General features: G+C 38.3%; 1 protein-coding gene across 3 annotated transcripts in view; it reads left to right on the top strand.

Annotated features, from left to right (window-relative positions):
- The window catches only part of COL14A1 (collagen type XIV alpha 1 chain), a 253970-nt gene that overhangs the window by 133380 nt on the left and 103917 nt on the right, over positions 1-16673 (top strand). For all 3 annotated transcript variants that reach the window (XM_069081354.1, XM_069081352.1, XM_069081353.1), the window contains exons 24-28: positions 7548-7694; positions 11691-11756; positions 13462-13601; positions 14683-14806; positions 14988-15131. In XM_069081354.1, the coding sequence (XP_068937455.1) occupies positions 7548-7694; positions 11691-11756; positions 13462-13601; positions 14683-14806; positions 14988-15131 (621 nt within the window). The remainder of the gene's footprint in view (positions 1-7547; positions 7695-11690; positions 11757-13461; positions 13602-14682; positions 14807-14987; positions 15132-16673) is intronic.

Below are 16673 nucleotides of genomic sequence, written 5' to 3'. Positions count from 1 at the left end.
GGGTTAAGTGACTTACCCAGGGACACACAGCTTGTAAAAGTCTGAGGCCAGATTTGAACTCAGGTCTTCCTGACTCCAGGCCCAGTACTATATTCATTGTACCACTTGGTTGCCTATAAACATATACATGTATGTGAGTACACACTTCTGTGTGTATGTAGGCATATATAATACATATATGTGTGTGTATAAATATATAGAAAGATAGATTCACTTTTCAGTATTTAGAAGGTTAAAATGAAGGGAAATTGATTTATATGGACAGTCACCACTTTAAAAAACAAATATAATGGTTCAAAAGATGAATGAAACTAACTACAAATACAATCAGTTAAATCTACAAGTACAAATCTCCTAGAAAAAGTTAGCTTATTTGTGGATCAGTGATTGGGTCTTTTTGTTGTACTATGTAACCAATGAACAGATAACAGTAATCTGAAAGCCTGAAAGAAATAAGCTGTTTTCAAAGCCAAGATCTTTGTTGGCAGGAACCTGAACCCACACTTCCTCTTTATCTGGGAGTTAACCTAACTTGTACTTCCTCAGCAGAATGGGGAAGCAGCCAGAAATGTCTTCAGCGGATCGGAGGCAGTCTTGATTGAACAAGAATGAACAAAAAGTTCTGTTCATTTTCTCATTAACATTTAATACATTAAAAGATTTTGTGATTCTATTAGGCCACAGCTCATTCACTCTGAAGCCCATTTCTTCATTATTGTGGCAAATCAACTCACTGGCAATCATTTCTTATCAGTAGCTTCAAGAAAAAAGGAGAAATGCATATTTGAACCTTTTGTGGCAGTAGTAGAGGTCAGATTGGGTGACTAGCTTCAGATAGGATGTTTTCACTGTCTTATTAACCCCACCCTTGAAAGTCTTCTGATGCCAGGAGCCCATTCTTCCACAGGAAGCTAAGACAGAATTACCAGCTGTTTAGAAGCAATGACATCACTCACCACCACTGAGAATGTTTACAACAGGAAGACATGAGGTGATCTCTTGGCCCCTGGAGCCATCCTTAGCTGTGGTAGATCCCTTTGGGCCTTATCTTGCTCAAGCCTCTTTTGTAGATCTATCTCCAGCCATGTCATCACATTAGTATCAAGACCCCTCCTGCTCCCACCTTTTCCCAGTTTCTTAGCTCCCCAGTCCCTTTCTCTCATTAGAATATAAACTCCTTGGGGGCAGGGACTGTCTTGCTTTTTTTTTCCCCAAACACCATCTTCGCCCCCCCCCCCCCTCCCGTCCTAATCCCCTGTTGTCTAGTCATATATATTTTTGAGACAAAATAACAGTGCCAGGGGCAAGCTCATTAGTATTGGGCAGTGGCTAGATTGCTGGGTCTGGAATCAGGAAGACTCATCTTCCTGAGTTCAAATCTGTCCTGGACGAGTCACTTAAGCCTGTTTGCCTAAGTTTTCCCATCTGTAAAATGAACTGGAAAAGGAAATGGAAAACCATCTTTGCCAAGAAAATCTCAAATGGGGTCACAGAGAGTCAGATAAACTGAAATTCAAAATATTTTTATGTGCCTGTTTATCTTAAAGTATTGTTCTTCACCATTTGAAAGGTTTAAGTTTGGTAGTGCCTATAAAGAGAGGTAGGGTATCAGAGTGGAGGGAGAGCTGGCCTTGGAGAGAAGAAGACTTGGGATCAGATAACTGACATATTGCCTATGTAACCCTGGGCAAGCAATATAATCTCTGTGTCTTCCCCCATTCTCTAAAATTAGAAATTACAGGGTAGGTTCTAATCTTAATTAGTAGAAAGAAATCCTCACTGGAAGTTTCTCATATTGATGACATCACAAGACTGTGTTGTTGTTTTTTAAGCACTTATAAAACTCTAAATCTTTTTAAGAAAAAAAACTGGTGTTTTGCAAATTTGAAATACCTTTTTTTCAAGCAAAAAGAGGTTGGTAGAATAAAAGTTTTTTTTCAAGAGGGACAATGTCATGAGCCCAATTTGGGACAGCTGGTCACAGACTAGGTTCAAGATGATAGTCATCTCCAATTGTCCTGATCTAGATTTTGTCACTGAAGTCAGATGGCTCTGAAGGAGAAAGTGAGGCTGGTGACTTAAATCTAATTCACTTGCAAATCATATCATCACCTTCCTGATGTCATGGTCCTCTTCTAGAATGGAAGACAGACAACAGGTTCAAGATAGTGACTTTCTTTGCCTTTGGTTCATTCTGAATCAGACCCCAGGGACAAAGTGGGGCTGGGAGGGGATGGTTCAGAGACCCCTATGAGACTAAGCCAATTACGGGGTGGTTAGATGGCGCAGTGAATAGAGCACAAGTCCTGGAATCAGGAGGACCTGAGTTTGACTCTGACCTCAGACACTTAACACTTACTAGCCATGTGACCTTGGGCAAGTAACTTAACCACAATTTCCGTGCCCTCCCCCATCCAAAAAGAAAAAGAAAAAAAAAAGACTAAGCCAATAATAAAGTTGTTCTGGAGGTTCTGCTCTGTTTTAGGAGCTATTTTTGAGATGACTAATCAATAGGGAGAGAACATAGAATTACCCTAAAACTTATCTCATTCCCAACTTATCAAACTGTGTCAACTATTCCATCTTGCATGACTTGATGATCTTCATTCTGTGTCTGAATGGAGTACCTGGCCATCCCTTTTACCTTCTGGTATGGGCAGCTAGGTGATGTAGTAAATAGTGTCGGGCCTGGAGTCAGTAATCTTCCTGAGTTCAAATTTGGCCCCAGACACTTACTAGCTGTGTGACCCTGGGCAAGTCACTTAACTGACTCAGTTTCTCATCTATAAAATGAATTGGAGAAGGAAATGGCAAACCACTCCATATCTCTGCCAAGAAAACCCCAAATGGGATCATAAAGAGTCAGACATGAGTGAAAAAATTAAACAACATGGTATTATAATTCAAAGTCTCTGGTATCATTCTATTTTTCTGGGATCTAGAGATAAAATAACTCATATGAAGAACAACTTCTTCCTGAGTCTAAACTTGTTGAGTGAGTAATATTCAGAATTTAAGTCATAGCAGTAAAGGAGGTGAGAGGCTCGACTTCAAAACATAAAATTCTAGCAGCCCACTTTCTCAGGCTCTCTATATATGATCAGTCCCTAGAGATTGATTTTAGGTTTAACAACTTGAGCTGTTGTTACCAGTACTTTTTGGTGTGTCACATTGGTAGCACCATCAACATTTGTTACCACAGTTTTGATAATTTATGTGGTCTCAGCTCATAAAGAATAAAAGCATAAATGTATTACAAAGATGGCATTTTTCCACGCTGGCCTGTGAAAATTTTTAGCTGTCCCAAAGGGCAAACGGTGGCTCCATCTGAGGCCGTGTTTCTGGCACATGACACTGGAGAAATCCATCATAATTTGACCAATGACAATGTTTTGCTTTAATGCAGGGCCAGTAGGCATGGATCATACAGGCCAGAAACAACACGGCCTCTACACCCATTCTCGTAAACTTTATTTGTCTTGGAAAACGTCCAGAAATCACTTCTTAATAATTTTATTGTATCAATCATAATTGTCCAATATTGGAAAATATATTTTTGTCTGGTCAAAAATGAAACAAAAAAAATCTCTTTTATCTTGTATTTTCAAGGATTTATAAAGAGAATTAACCTAAATGAAAGGGGAAATGATACCTCTGGGTACTATAAGTGATTCAATATGTCTCCTCCTTAATCCCATGAAAAGAAGACTCTAGCAGGAGCCTCACAACATTTGAGAGGGGAAAGAACACTGAATTTGGAGTCAGAGGACCTGAGTTCAAATACTGTCTTTTACACTTAATACTTGTGTGATTTTCTTGTTGTTCATGGTTTCAGTTGTGTCCGATTCTTCTTGAACCCATTTGGGGTTTTCTTGGTAAAGACCCTAGATGTCTAGGTTCAATTCACAACTATGAAATTTGTTAGTTCTATGATCATACCAGGCAAGCTTTTGGAAACTTTAAAATCATAGTAGGATAGGGGATTTACCCTCACTGGAAGACTTTAAACAAAGGTTAGATGACCATTTGTGGGATATGTTGTAAGGGGGATTCTTGTTCAAGCTTGGTTTGTGCTAGATAACCTCAAATGTCTGTTTGCCATTTCCTTCTCCAATTCATTTTACAGGTGAAGAAACCAAGGCAAACAGGGTTAAGTGACTGGCCCAGGGTCACACAGTTGAGGTCAGATTTGAACTCAGGTCCTCCTGACTTAAGGCCCCAGCACTTTATACATTGCACCACCTCACTTCCCTAGTTGTGGTTTATACAAGATCATAAAAAAGTCACATATTCTGTCCCATAGTCAGTACTTAATAAACACTTGTTGATCAGCCGTTGACTGATAACAGGTAGCAGACCAGGATTTAAGCCTACTTCTTTTGTCTCTCTATCCAATACTCTCCCCTCTGTGCTATGCTAGGTATAACCTACCTCACATGCTTTTTTGGACATCAGATAAGAAAAGGGCATAGGAAATCTTTCTAAAAAGTATAAAGGTTTAGGGCCCGGACCTGTGAATTCATTGGTTTTGGGAACTCCCAATAGGAAAACTCCCTCCATTGATGAAGGCTGATACCTTCTCTTCAACTTAGAATCCTAGACTGTTTCCTAGAATCTGCACATCCTGAGAGGTTAAAAGATTTGCTTGTTTCAGAGACAGGATGTGAACTTGGGTCTTTCTGGCTCCAAGGCTAGCCCTCTATCCAGTATGCATGGCAAATATGTTAATACAGTATAAGGAACTGCATAAATGTAAGGCATTCTATCAAGAAGAATTTAGAAGGAATGAAAAATGCAGAAAATTTGAAGTAGTCTTTAGGCCTTCCAAGAGGCTTGGGTTTTTTTTTTTTTAAGAAGGAAATAAATGACTGACATTTAAATAATACATTGTAGTTTATAAAGCTCCTTTCATACAGTATCTCATCTGGTCCTGTAAGGTGAGGTAGGCAGCATGACAAGTATTATTTGCCTCATTTTCTAGATCAGCCAAATGAAGGATAGAGAAGTTAAGGGTTTGCTGAGGGTCACACAGAGGGAAATGACAGAGCCAGGACATGAACTTCATTCTCTCTACTCTGAATCCAGGGCACTGTGCAATGTAGATGTCAGGAGCCTTTCATAGACTCACATGAAAGCTAGAAGGATGTCCTGCCAGGTAGTCTAGTAATCAGAGCAAAAAAGGAATCTACTCAGGGCAGGCTCCCAAGGCTCTGAGACTTTATGGAACTCCTGGAAGTTCATAGAACACTGGGCTTGAATTCAAATTGGCCTCAGATTCTTAGTAGCTGTGTGACCCTGGACAAGTCACTTCACCTTGTTTGCCTCAGTTTCCTCATTTGTAAAATGAACTGAAGAAGGAAATGGCAAATCCCTTCAGTGTCTCTGCCAAGAAAACCCCAAATGGGGTCATGAAGAGTTATGTGCAACTGAAATGACTCAACAACAAGGCAACTGGGAGGCCTAGAACTTGGAATGAGGAAGACCTGAATTCAAATACTGCCTTAGGTACTTTACTAGCTGTGTAACCCTGGACAAGTACCCTCAGTTTCCTTAGCTGCAAAATGGAGGTAGTAGTAATTGCACCTACTTCTCCAGGTTCCAGTGGGGATCAAATGAGATAACACATTTACAAAGGGTTTTGTAAACCTTAAAGTGCTATATCAGCATTAGCTATTATTCCCATTCTGTGTACTGATCTTCAGGCTGAGGCTTAAATAGGCATCAGCCTTACCATTTTTCAGTATTTAATTATGAAATCAAAATAATTATGACCTTGGATATACTGATGCAATGGAAAGGGGACTAGTCTGGGAATCAGAGGACCTGGGTTCAAATCCCAGCTATCCTTTATCTGCAATATGAGGGCTGCATTCTCTTGGGTCTCTTCTGTTTCCAAATCTGCTGGTTTTGATGTTTACCTAAAAGAATTTGACTGAAACACTTTTCAGTTAAATTTCAGTGAAGTTTGTTGTTTTGGTAGGTTACTGCTACAGAAGAATCATAGATTTAGGGCTGAAAAGGTTCTTAGAAACCATCAAATCCAGCCTTCTCATAGGTGAAGAAACTGAGGCCCAGTGAAATTCAGTAATTTGTCCTGGGTTACACAACTAGTACACATCTGAGGTTGGGTTCGATCTCAGGTCTTCCTAACTCCAAATCTAGCACTGCATCCATTGTGCCACCTAGGGATGCTTCTATGATAAAGGAGAATATCACCTATAGGATCCAACTTAATAGTAATGGCAATAATAACTACTTGTGTTCCTGTAGCAATTTAAGATTGATGAAGAACTCTTCTCAGAACAGCTTTGCAATGTAGGTGGTGTAAGTTTGACTATTCTCATTTTACACACAAAGAAACTAAGTCCAGGGGCAGCTAGTTGGCACAGTGAATAGAGCACTGGCCTTGAAGTCAGGAGGACCTGAGTTCAAATCCGGCCTCAGACACTTAACACAAAACTAGCTGTGTGATCTTGGGCAAGTCAACCCCAACTGCCCCTCCAAAAAAAAAAGAAACTAAAACCCTAGTAAGTAAAATGACTTGTCCAAGGTCAAACAGGTTGGTAAGTGGTCCCCAGGTCCTCTGACTGCAAAACCATTGTTCTATTGCATTATACAGGCTGGTAGGAATTCCTGGGAATTTTCATCATATTGGAACAAATTTTCCCACCCCACTCTGTGTTAACACACAGAAGACTGTTCCACCTCTGACCTCAATGCCCTGGCTCTTTAAAACCCAACTAAAACCATACCTTCTGCTGGAAACCTTCCTTAATGCCTCTTAGTTCTAGTGTCTTCTCTCTATTAATTATTTCCTCTTTATCCTATATATGGCTTGTTTGTACATATTTGCTTGTTTTCTCCCCCTTTAGATTGTGAGTTCCTTGAGGGCAGAAATTGTCTTTTGCCTAGTTTTAGTATCCAAAGTGCTTAGCATAGTGCCTAGCATATAGTAGGGGCTTAATAAATGTTTATTGACTGGCTGACCTGAGGCTGACTTCAGGTATGTCCTACTTTAAGAAAGCTGGATTGTACTAGAATCCACACTTACACAGTGGCTAAACTGGTGATCCAAAATGATTCTTTGGTCAACAGAGACATCACCTCCAGATTCCTCTCATTGCAAACTTCCTTAGGGATAGGGATTAGTCAGAGATTCATTGGAATAGAAAACTCCTGGGTGAGGAAAGTCCTGCTACCAATCCAGGTCAGTACTACCTCTTCGAACTAAGGCCCCCTACGGTTGCCCAAAGCACTAAGAAGTGACTTTCTCAGGGTGGCAAAATCACTATGTGTCAGAAGCAAGACTTGAACCCAGGACTTTCTGGTTACAAGGTCAGCTTTCTATCCAGCAAGCCAAACTGCCTTTCTCAAGTGAATTATGGATTTAAACTATGATTGAGTTTGTCAAAATTCAGTCTATATGCTACCCTTCCACAACATATCTATGACAACTTTGATGGAGTCACCATGGGCCATGCATATAAAAAGTCCAATGGCAAATGATCTCCTTAGGTATTTTTCTTTTCATTTTCTTTTCATCACAGATGGGAAGAAACAAGAAACCACTGTGGGAGGAGGAACATCTAGCCATTGCTTCTATGGACTTACGCCTGACTCAGAGCATAAAATCAGTGTTTATACACAACTCCAAGAGATAACAGGACCTAGCGTAAGCATAATGGAAAAAACGAGTAAGTGAACTGTGCTTTCTCTCTCACCCATAGATTCATAGATTGACATTTGGGGGGTGGGCAGTCTGGCTGGCTCATAAATCTTGTTCCATTAATAAAAATGTGAGCTATGGCAGTCCAAGAATACATGTAATTCAAGTTCCAGGTCATCCAATGGTCCTCATTACTATGATTTTTTCCACCCTTGGTACATGCTTCATAGAGGACTAGATATCAGTCCATAGGTTAACAAAGTCCCAGCTACAATGACTTATATTGTAATCAGTATCCATAAAGAAACATTTGTGGTATGTAGCAAGAGGAATAGGGCGTAATAACTAGGTCTTGACATTAAAACAGTGGCATATTACCAGAGCCATGGGGGTGGGAGTGGAGCCAATCAACTCCCATTCATTGACCCTCTGAGGAATTATTGCCAGCTTAAAAAGCTTTCCCATTTTTTCCAACTTGGCTGTAGATCTGATGTGCTGAAGGGGAACACACACATAATTAAAAGAAGGCATTTTTCATTGTCCATTATTTGAAGACTTCTGAAGACCAGGGAGAATGTTAGGTTAATGAAATAGCATATATTGGAGCCTACTAGCTTTCTCATGATTTAAAGTCTGCATACATAGAACATTCCTTCATTTTAATAACTGTTCTGGGGGTAACCCTGATTTACACAACTACCCAAGGCTTTACTTGGAATCCCCACGGAGGCAAGGCATTTGAAGGCTGTACACTTAACTTTATGTGTGTTGGCTGTGCCTACATCTTTTAAGACATGGGTTGTGATACAAAGAGCCATCAATAATGTCATCTTCTTTAAAAAGGAGGGGGACAGTTGTTTAGGAAAGAGACTCCAGGAGTTTGAGAGTCATAGACATTCAGAGCTAGGCGATCCCTTAGAATATTAGGACTTTAGAGGCTACCCAGCCCAATTTCACATTCAGGGTGAACTTTCTTCTAAAACATTCCTCATGATTATTCAGTCTGTGAGAAGTATGCATTAGAAAGTTCTTGAATTACACTGAAATTAATCTTATGGTAACTTTTACCCATTGACTTTTGCCTGGCCTTGGGGACAAATGTAAAGCAAAGCAAATCCCTTCCCTCCTTTACACACCACTTCTACAAATCTTAGAAAACAACTTCCCTATGTATAGGATGAACAGTTCCTATCAAGCCCCACCTTGTTCCTAATGGCTCATTTTCACTCAGTAACTGTGTGGTTGGCAAACAAGGACATTATTTTGGCCACTTTGGCAGACTTCAGAACCACAGAGAACCTATTTGACAATTTCACTTGAGTTTTGCTCTTGCTTTAAAGATAAAACATTTGCAATGTCTTAGTTTTTCACAAATTTATTGTAATTGTGTATGTATAGATGTGAGAGGAGGATTGATAATGATTATCAATTTATCACTTCTAAAGATTTCATAGGAATCAAATGCAATGTCTTTGAGGTGAACTGTAATGACTTTTAGGAAACTTACAAAAATGTTTCACACTAAGAATTTACATGAATTCGTTTCACTATTGCTATTAGTTTAATAGTTATACATCATTGAACTGGGGGCAACATTAGAAACCATATAGTTCAATATTCTACCTAATACAGATATTCCTTTCATGGTATCAGTGAAAATTGATAATGAAACAAACACTTCTAATGCTTAAACTTCCAGCTGCTCAAACACTTCTAATGACAGGAAATAAATGTTGTCACATAGAAGCCTGTTAGATTGTCAGACAACTCTGATTGTCAGAAAGTTCTTGCTTATTTTGAGCTAAAATCTGCCTTCCTTTATGTATTCTACCCAATGGTACTACTTTTACCTTAGAAACCAAGTTTTCTAAAAATTTTCTTTATCTTCTGTGATACTCTTTAGATATTTGAAGTAATCTGTCATCAATTCGCATTTTTTTATTTCTGAAATTTTATTTATTAGCATTTTAAATAATATTTTGAGTTCCAAATTTTCTTTCTCTCTCTCCAATTCTCTTACCTGTTGAGAAGGCAAACAATATGGTGTCAATTATACAGGTGTAGTCTTTTCTCCAAACTAATTAAACACACACCTCTTTTTTCATTGTTTCTCATATAATTTAGCTTCTAGCAGCTTCATAGATGTAACATCAATGTTGATATCAATGTTCTTTTTGTTTTTGTTTTGTTTTGTTCTTAGGATATGTTTGTTTCTTAATCTGATATTTTAAAGGAGCCAATGAAATTAAACAAATGGCCCCAGGTGGCAGAAATAGGAGAAGTGGATGGAAGTTTCACATAAGCAGATTTAAGGTTACAATCTCAGTTATCCTGGGCTGGCCAAGAACTAGTGGGCCTCCCCCCCCCCCCCAACTAGAGCCTTCAGAAAAAAACTGAATGACCATTTCTCAGTAATATCCTACAATTGACTTTTCTATATAGATGTAGTGCCAACACAGTATTCACAGCACTGGTGGCAACTGTAAATATGCTGGCATAGTTCTCAATCACAAAATATAATGGACCCTCCATATAGAAGACCAAAGCAAAACATTTATTCAGACACCAGAAAACTGAATCCCCAAACCAGAAAGCAGAATCTATTATAGTAGCAAAGAAGTTAATATACCACAATGCATCAGAGAGCCACACCATCCTTTAGACTTCCTACAAACCAACACTCACAAGTCCAGCTGTCTACCTGGGTGCTGTCCTCTCCTACCTCCAGTTCTAACTGTTCTGACATCCCAACTTCTTGTGAACTCTGCTCTACCCTTTAGCATTCCTCCCACCAAAGGCTCCTTGTGATTACATTCAGCCTATTAAGGGGCAAGGAAGATCTTCAAATTTCCATTGCCATTACAATAGAGTTAGAACATCCAAGGTCAATTCCAACCTTACCTAATCTTGAATTCATGACCTTCCCATTCCCCAGTTGCTGATACCATTCTTTCCAAACTACTTTGTAATATACATACATATATATGTGTGGATATATACATATACACATATACACGTGCATGTATATATTTGTATTTATTCCCTTTATATTTATAATACATCTAATTTATGTGTACTTGCATAATTCATTAGAATGTAAGCTCCTCCTTTTTTCTTTCTTTTTTACAATTTTAAACATTTTTATTTAAAGTTTTGATTTCCAAATTCGATCCTTCCCTGCCCTTCCCCCTCCCTGAGATGGTAAGCAATCAGATATAGATTATACATGTGAAATTATGTAAAATATTTTCATATTAGTCATTTTATACAAAGACTTGAACAAAAGAAAAAAAAGAAAGTGAAACACAGAATGTTTCAGTCTGTATTCAATGACTATCAGTTCTTTCTCTGGAGGTGGATAGTGTGCTTCATCATTAGTCCTTTGGGATTGTCTTGGATCATTGTATTGCTGAGAATAGCTAAGTCATTCCCTGAATGTTCTTCATCGAATAATATTGCTATTACTGTGTACACTCGATGTTCTTTTTCAAACATAGCTTTCAGAATTTAACCCAGTACTACAGAATTTTCAGATGAGCTTGGAGAATGGTCAGACTCTTTCCTCCCTCAGTCTGAAGTCTGATGACACCCAATTCAGTAGTATTGGAAAAAGACGTTCAGTTGAACAAGGACTGATATTCTGTTGTTAATTATGCAGGCAGAAGTTGAGCTTCTGCCTTCTTCTGTGTTTGAACTTGGCCAGTAACTCAAATAGAAATGTGCTTTTCCCAAAACTATTACACTAAATCAATGTTACAACCACTTTAGAACTGACGTTTCACTAAATTTATTCCAGGTGGCTAAATGGAATTATCTGAAAATTGCACCCAGGCTTCTGTCTGCAGATGAGGAGATAGAGGAGCTAATTCGCACAAATTGTTGTTGATATCTGTAGCCACAAAATCCTAAGGAAGAACATATTGATGTTGTTGTCAAAATAATTGAAGCCCCACCCCCCTCAAAAAATTATTGTCTCTTTAATGACGTCTCCTTTGGGCTCTTTTTGCTTTTCTCCAATTTCTAGGGCCAATTCCAACTCTACCACCAGCAACAACCACACCTCCTCCAACCATTCCTCCAGCAAAGGAAGGTAAGATAATAATAATACACTTGCAGCTTTCAATTTTTGTCACTTCAATTTGATGAGTTAAAAGCTTATATGGGTAGCCAAAGGCATCTTCTGTGTTAACTATTTTACTATGACTACTATTAAATTATTGATATAGTCTATTGGGCAAATGAAATATAATACTAATGAACTACATTCTACATTAATTGTACACTATATGATACACAAATGTATTGTTTCAATATATCACATGTAATAATAAGGATGTGCTGGACTCCAATGAGTTAGTACCAAAGCAGCTGCATAAAGCTATAGTTCCTGTCCTTAAAGAGAATTATCTATTATAAATATGCCATTTTCTTTCAATATGTTTAGTCTGAAGAACAAAATCAATGAATGTTTCTAAAAGGGAAGAAAAATTAGGAAGTTTATGAATAAACATTTACAATTCTGTTTTAAGTTTGCAATATGTGCTGGTAGAAGGCATTCTCCAACTAATGAAGTCAGTCTATATGTCAGTCACTGAATTAAGAGCTAGAGATAGAAGGAAAGGCAAAAGGCAGTTAGTCCCTGTCCAGAAGGAGCTCAAATCCTAGTGGAGGAGAGAAGGGGTAGAAAGATAATATGCAAATAACTATATACTAACCATCTTTATAGAAGGAAGGCACTAGAATTAAGAAGGCTTAATTCCTGTGGAAGGCGGGATTTTAACTTGAAGGAAACCAGGGAAGCCAGGAGGTGATGAAGAGAGAGAGAGAGCATTCTATGAATGAGGGACAGCCAGTGGAAATGCCAGAGCTGGGAGATGGAGTGTCTTGTTTGAGAAATAGCAAGGAGACCAGTGTCACTAGTTTGAAGTTTCCATGAAGAATGGGAGGAGCTTAAGCTATAAGGAGATTGAAAAGGTGTGTATTTGGGGGAGGGATGGTACACTTTTAGACTTTTTTTTTAAAGGACTTTGAATGCCAAACAGGATTTTATATTTGATTCTGGAGCTAATAGGAAGCCACTGGAGTTTATTAAATTAGAGTGGGGACATGGTTGAATCTACTCTTTAGGAAAATCACTTTAGTGGAGGATAGACTGGAATGGGAAGAGCCTTGTAGCAAGCAGACCAATCAGCAGGCTATTATAATACTTCAGATCTGAGAAGATGAGGGTCTATACCAGGGTGGTGACAGTAGCAGAGAAGAGAAGCTGGTATATTTGAGAAGTGTTAACAAATATAAACTCAATAGACTTTGTCAACAAATTGGATTTGGGAGTGAGAGATAGTGAGGAAACTTCAAACTAGTGACACTGGTCTCCTTGCTATTTCTCAAACAAGACACTCCATCTCCCAGCTCTGGCATTTCCACTGGCTGTCCCTCATTCATAGAATGCTCTCTCTCTCTTCATCACCTCCATGGACCTCCAAGAGGCCTGTGGGTAATGAATTTGGATGGAACAATAGGTCCTTATTTTCACTAACTTCTACCTAAGATTTAGAACTTCTTTAAATTATAAATTTTAAAATTTATTCTGAGGTGTCAATAAGCTCTACTAGACTGCCAAAGGGGGTCCATGACACAAAAATGGTTAAGAACCCCTGCCTTAAGGAAAATGTAGATAGAGAATTTTTCCTCCAGTTAAATCTTTCAGCAACCATGAAGAGGAATCTTCAGATTTTTGAGGCTTAGAGTAGTTAAATGTTATCTCTGATTCTTAAACAATTCTTGCTCTGCAGTTTGTAAAGCTGCCAAGGCAGACCTAGTGTTCATGGTGGATGGATCCTGGAGCATTGGAGATGAAAATTTCAATAAGATCATTAAATTCCTATATAATACTGTTGGTGCCCTGGACAAGATTGGAGTGGATGGAACTCAAGTAAGTCCCACCCATCAATCATACAAGTCCATCATTTTGTAAAACTAATGCCTGTGAAAATGTGGCTATGAAATTGATTGTTTCTGGTCTTCTGTCATTATTTGGAGAACACACAAAAAGCCTAAAGTTTCCCAGAAATAAAGGCAAGTGGTAGAAAATGGACCCACAGCGTCACATTCCCCCAGTTGACCTTCCCAGATTTGAGCGCTCTTTAATGTAGAAAGCAGAGAGGTGAAAACCATGACTGTATGATGAGAGGTTCCAGATGAAGAGTGCAGAATTTGGTGTGTGTGTATGTATATGTGTATGTGTATGTATATGTGTATGTGTATGTATGTATATATTTCACATACATATCTATATATAGACATGTGAATATGCAATATAACTACATGCACATATACATATATAGATATTATGTATAACACATATTTACAGCTACACATATATGTACATACAGATATGTCTCATCTGATTGATGATTTAATCCATTCTCTTTCACATGATATTTTTTAAAAGTTAAAAAACTGACTTGGATAAAAAATGGTTGATTTGATGATCACATAAAAATATAGTGTCAGTAAAAATATAGTGCCAGGGGAACGTGAGTTTGTAATTTAAAAAATATTTTTTTTTCTCATTACTTTCTTAAAATTTATGCAATCTCATGAATACCAAAGTGAAATCTAATGAGCTAGTGGCCCAACGTGGCATGGAACTGGGAATATGGCGGTCTGGGTTTCTCTCAGCTCTGACTTTCTGACCTTTATTAAGTTACGTGGCCTCTTTCTACCATGGTTTTCTGATATATAAAATAAGATTCCATCAGTCACATGAGGGGATTTTTTTCTTCCATATTTTTTCATATGGTGGTTGTAAGAATAAACTTTTTATCTTCATAGACTATTTGTAGGAGAGGAAAGTAGTTTTTTATTTGTTCTTAATTTTGATCTCCACTATATAACATATTGTATAAAATGTCAGTTAAATTAATGGGATAAATTAAGTAAAAAGTAAAGACTTATTGATCTTTGAAAAATGTTAACTAGTCTGAAGTAAAGTGTATACCTTCTGTCCTCAGGTGTCCATTGTTCAGTTCACTGATGACCCCAGAACAGAATTTAAACTAAATACATATAAATCCAAAGACACTCTCCTTGAGGGGATTATGAATCTTTCATACAAAGGAGGAAATACAAAAACAGGTAAGGAGAAGCCCCAAAGAATGAATGATTATTACTTAATTCTTGAAAACATACTGTTGAAGTCCACTTACCATTGTTGAAATCCACTTATTCAGGGAAATTTCACTAAAGTTCAGGTTGTTTGGTTGTTTTAATGAGGATCATTCTGACATTGAGTCATTTGCTTTTTAAACTCTTTCAGGAAAAGCACTTAAGCATGTTCGAGATGCCTTGTTTACAGCCGAAGCAGGAACAAGAAGAGGAATACCCAAGGTCATAGTGGTCATTACTGATGGGCGATCACAGGATGATGTAAATAAAATTTCCAGGGAGTTGCAACTAGAAGGTAATTATATATGTAATGGTGGCAGAAATAATTCAACTTCAACAAATACTAATTAAGCAATTACTGTATGCAGAACCTTGTGTTGCCTGCTGAGAGAGATGTAAAACTTAAAAGAAGACATGCTCCCTGCCCTCATGGAGTTTATAGTCTAGTACAAGGCTGGGGAACCTGTTTCTGAAATCCAAATTCGCATGATTTGTGTGTAAATATTATGTATATTATCAAATTATTCATGCTAACCAATTTTCTCCCTCTAACAGACTTCAGGAATCTGCCATAAATGATTCACATAGAGCCCCCTCTGAGACTATTCCCTCAATTTGTAGACATACTATTAGGGGTGGTGGTAGAGGGTGAGGGGTGACTAATCTCTGATGTGGGTATGGATGGAATGATGGAGGCAGAATTTGGAACCAGGTCATTTGACTCCAAACCCAGAGCTCTTAAACAGAAACAAGTCAAATCTAGTTTTGCTTTGTGTTTTATCCCTCCACTTCCAGCTAATCAGAAATTAGGATTTAATTAGCTCAAAGTAAAGGTATTGATAGCACAAAGATTAGTAGCAAAAGCATGAGTGCATGCATAGAGCACAGATGACGGTTTCTATACTAGTAGGGAGGCAAAGGGAACAGTATGTGACCCAGGCAGCATTTCAGTGCCCTGATGTCTTCTTCTCTTTATATGGTGTTCTCATGATGCTCCTCTTGGGTACAATGTCTCTTTTTTGGGGCAGGATACTCAACTAGGCTCCCTCTCCACAACTTGACTCCTCATGGAGAGGGACAACTTTCAACTCATAAAGTCTCTCCTGTCCTATGCTTTATTCATTGTATCTGCTTCCTGCGAAGAGTGATGTGTCACATTGAAAAGTGGTTTTGCTATAGGATGCCATGGCCTTTGTGGGAGAGGGAAGGAGAAAGGAACCCTCCATCCTTACCTCCAAGAGTCAAGAAACACTTTCCATTCAAGGACTTGGTTCTTTTTCCATAGATAGTCTTCCTCTAGACTGCCAGGGCCCATGCCACCCAACCAACTGCTTCAACTGACTCTGTGTCTCAAATTTTAAAGGGATTTGGGGGTTATGGATGAACCTGAATTAGTCAATAGCTAATTCCATCAATTTTAATAAGAGAACTTTACACAATGGGTTAGGAAGTTAAGCCCTTGTTCACTCTTCTCTTCAGTGATTTTTTTCTGCTGGGCTGAAGGTAAATAAATTGATCTGGGGTATCCTAATCAACTCCCCTTGGTGCCACTATAGGTATAATGCACTAGCTACACAATGGAAATACTCCATGAGTATTGTTTTAACTTTTTATTTTATTTTTCAAAAAATGTATCTGTATTTTATTTTCCCCACCTACACGTAAAAACAATTTTTTGCTTTTTTTTTTTTTTGCTTTTTGGAGGGGGGAGGCAGGGCAATTGGGGTTAAGTGACTTGCCCAAGGTCACACAGCTAGTACATGTTAAGTGTCTGGGGTCAGATTTGAACTCAGGTCCTCCTGACTCCAGAGCCAGTGCTCTATTCACTGTGCCATCT

The sequence above is a fragment of the Petaurus breviceps genome, unplaced genomic scaffold, assembly GCF_028583685.1.
Source record: "Petaurus breviceps papuanus isolate PSGF00001 unplaced genomic scaffold, PetGlider_PUasm1.0 98, whole genome shotgun sequence".
Lineage (NCBI taxonomy): Eukaryota > Metazoa > Chordata > Mammalia > Diprotodontia > Petauridae > Petaurus > Petaurus breviceps.
This window is presented reverse-complemented; position numbering and strand designations above follow the sequence as displayed.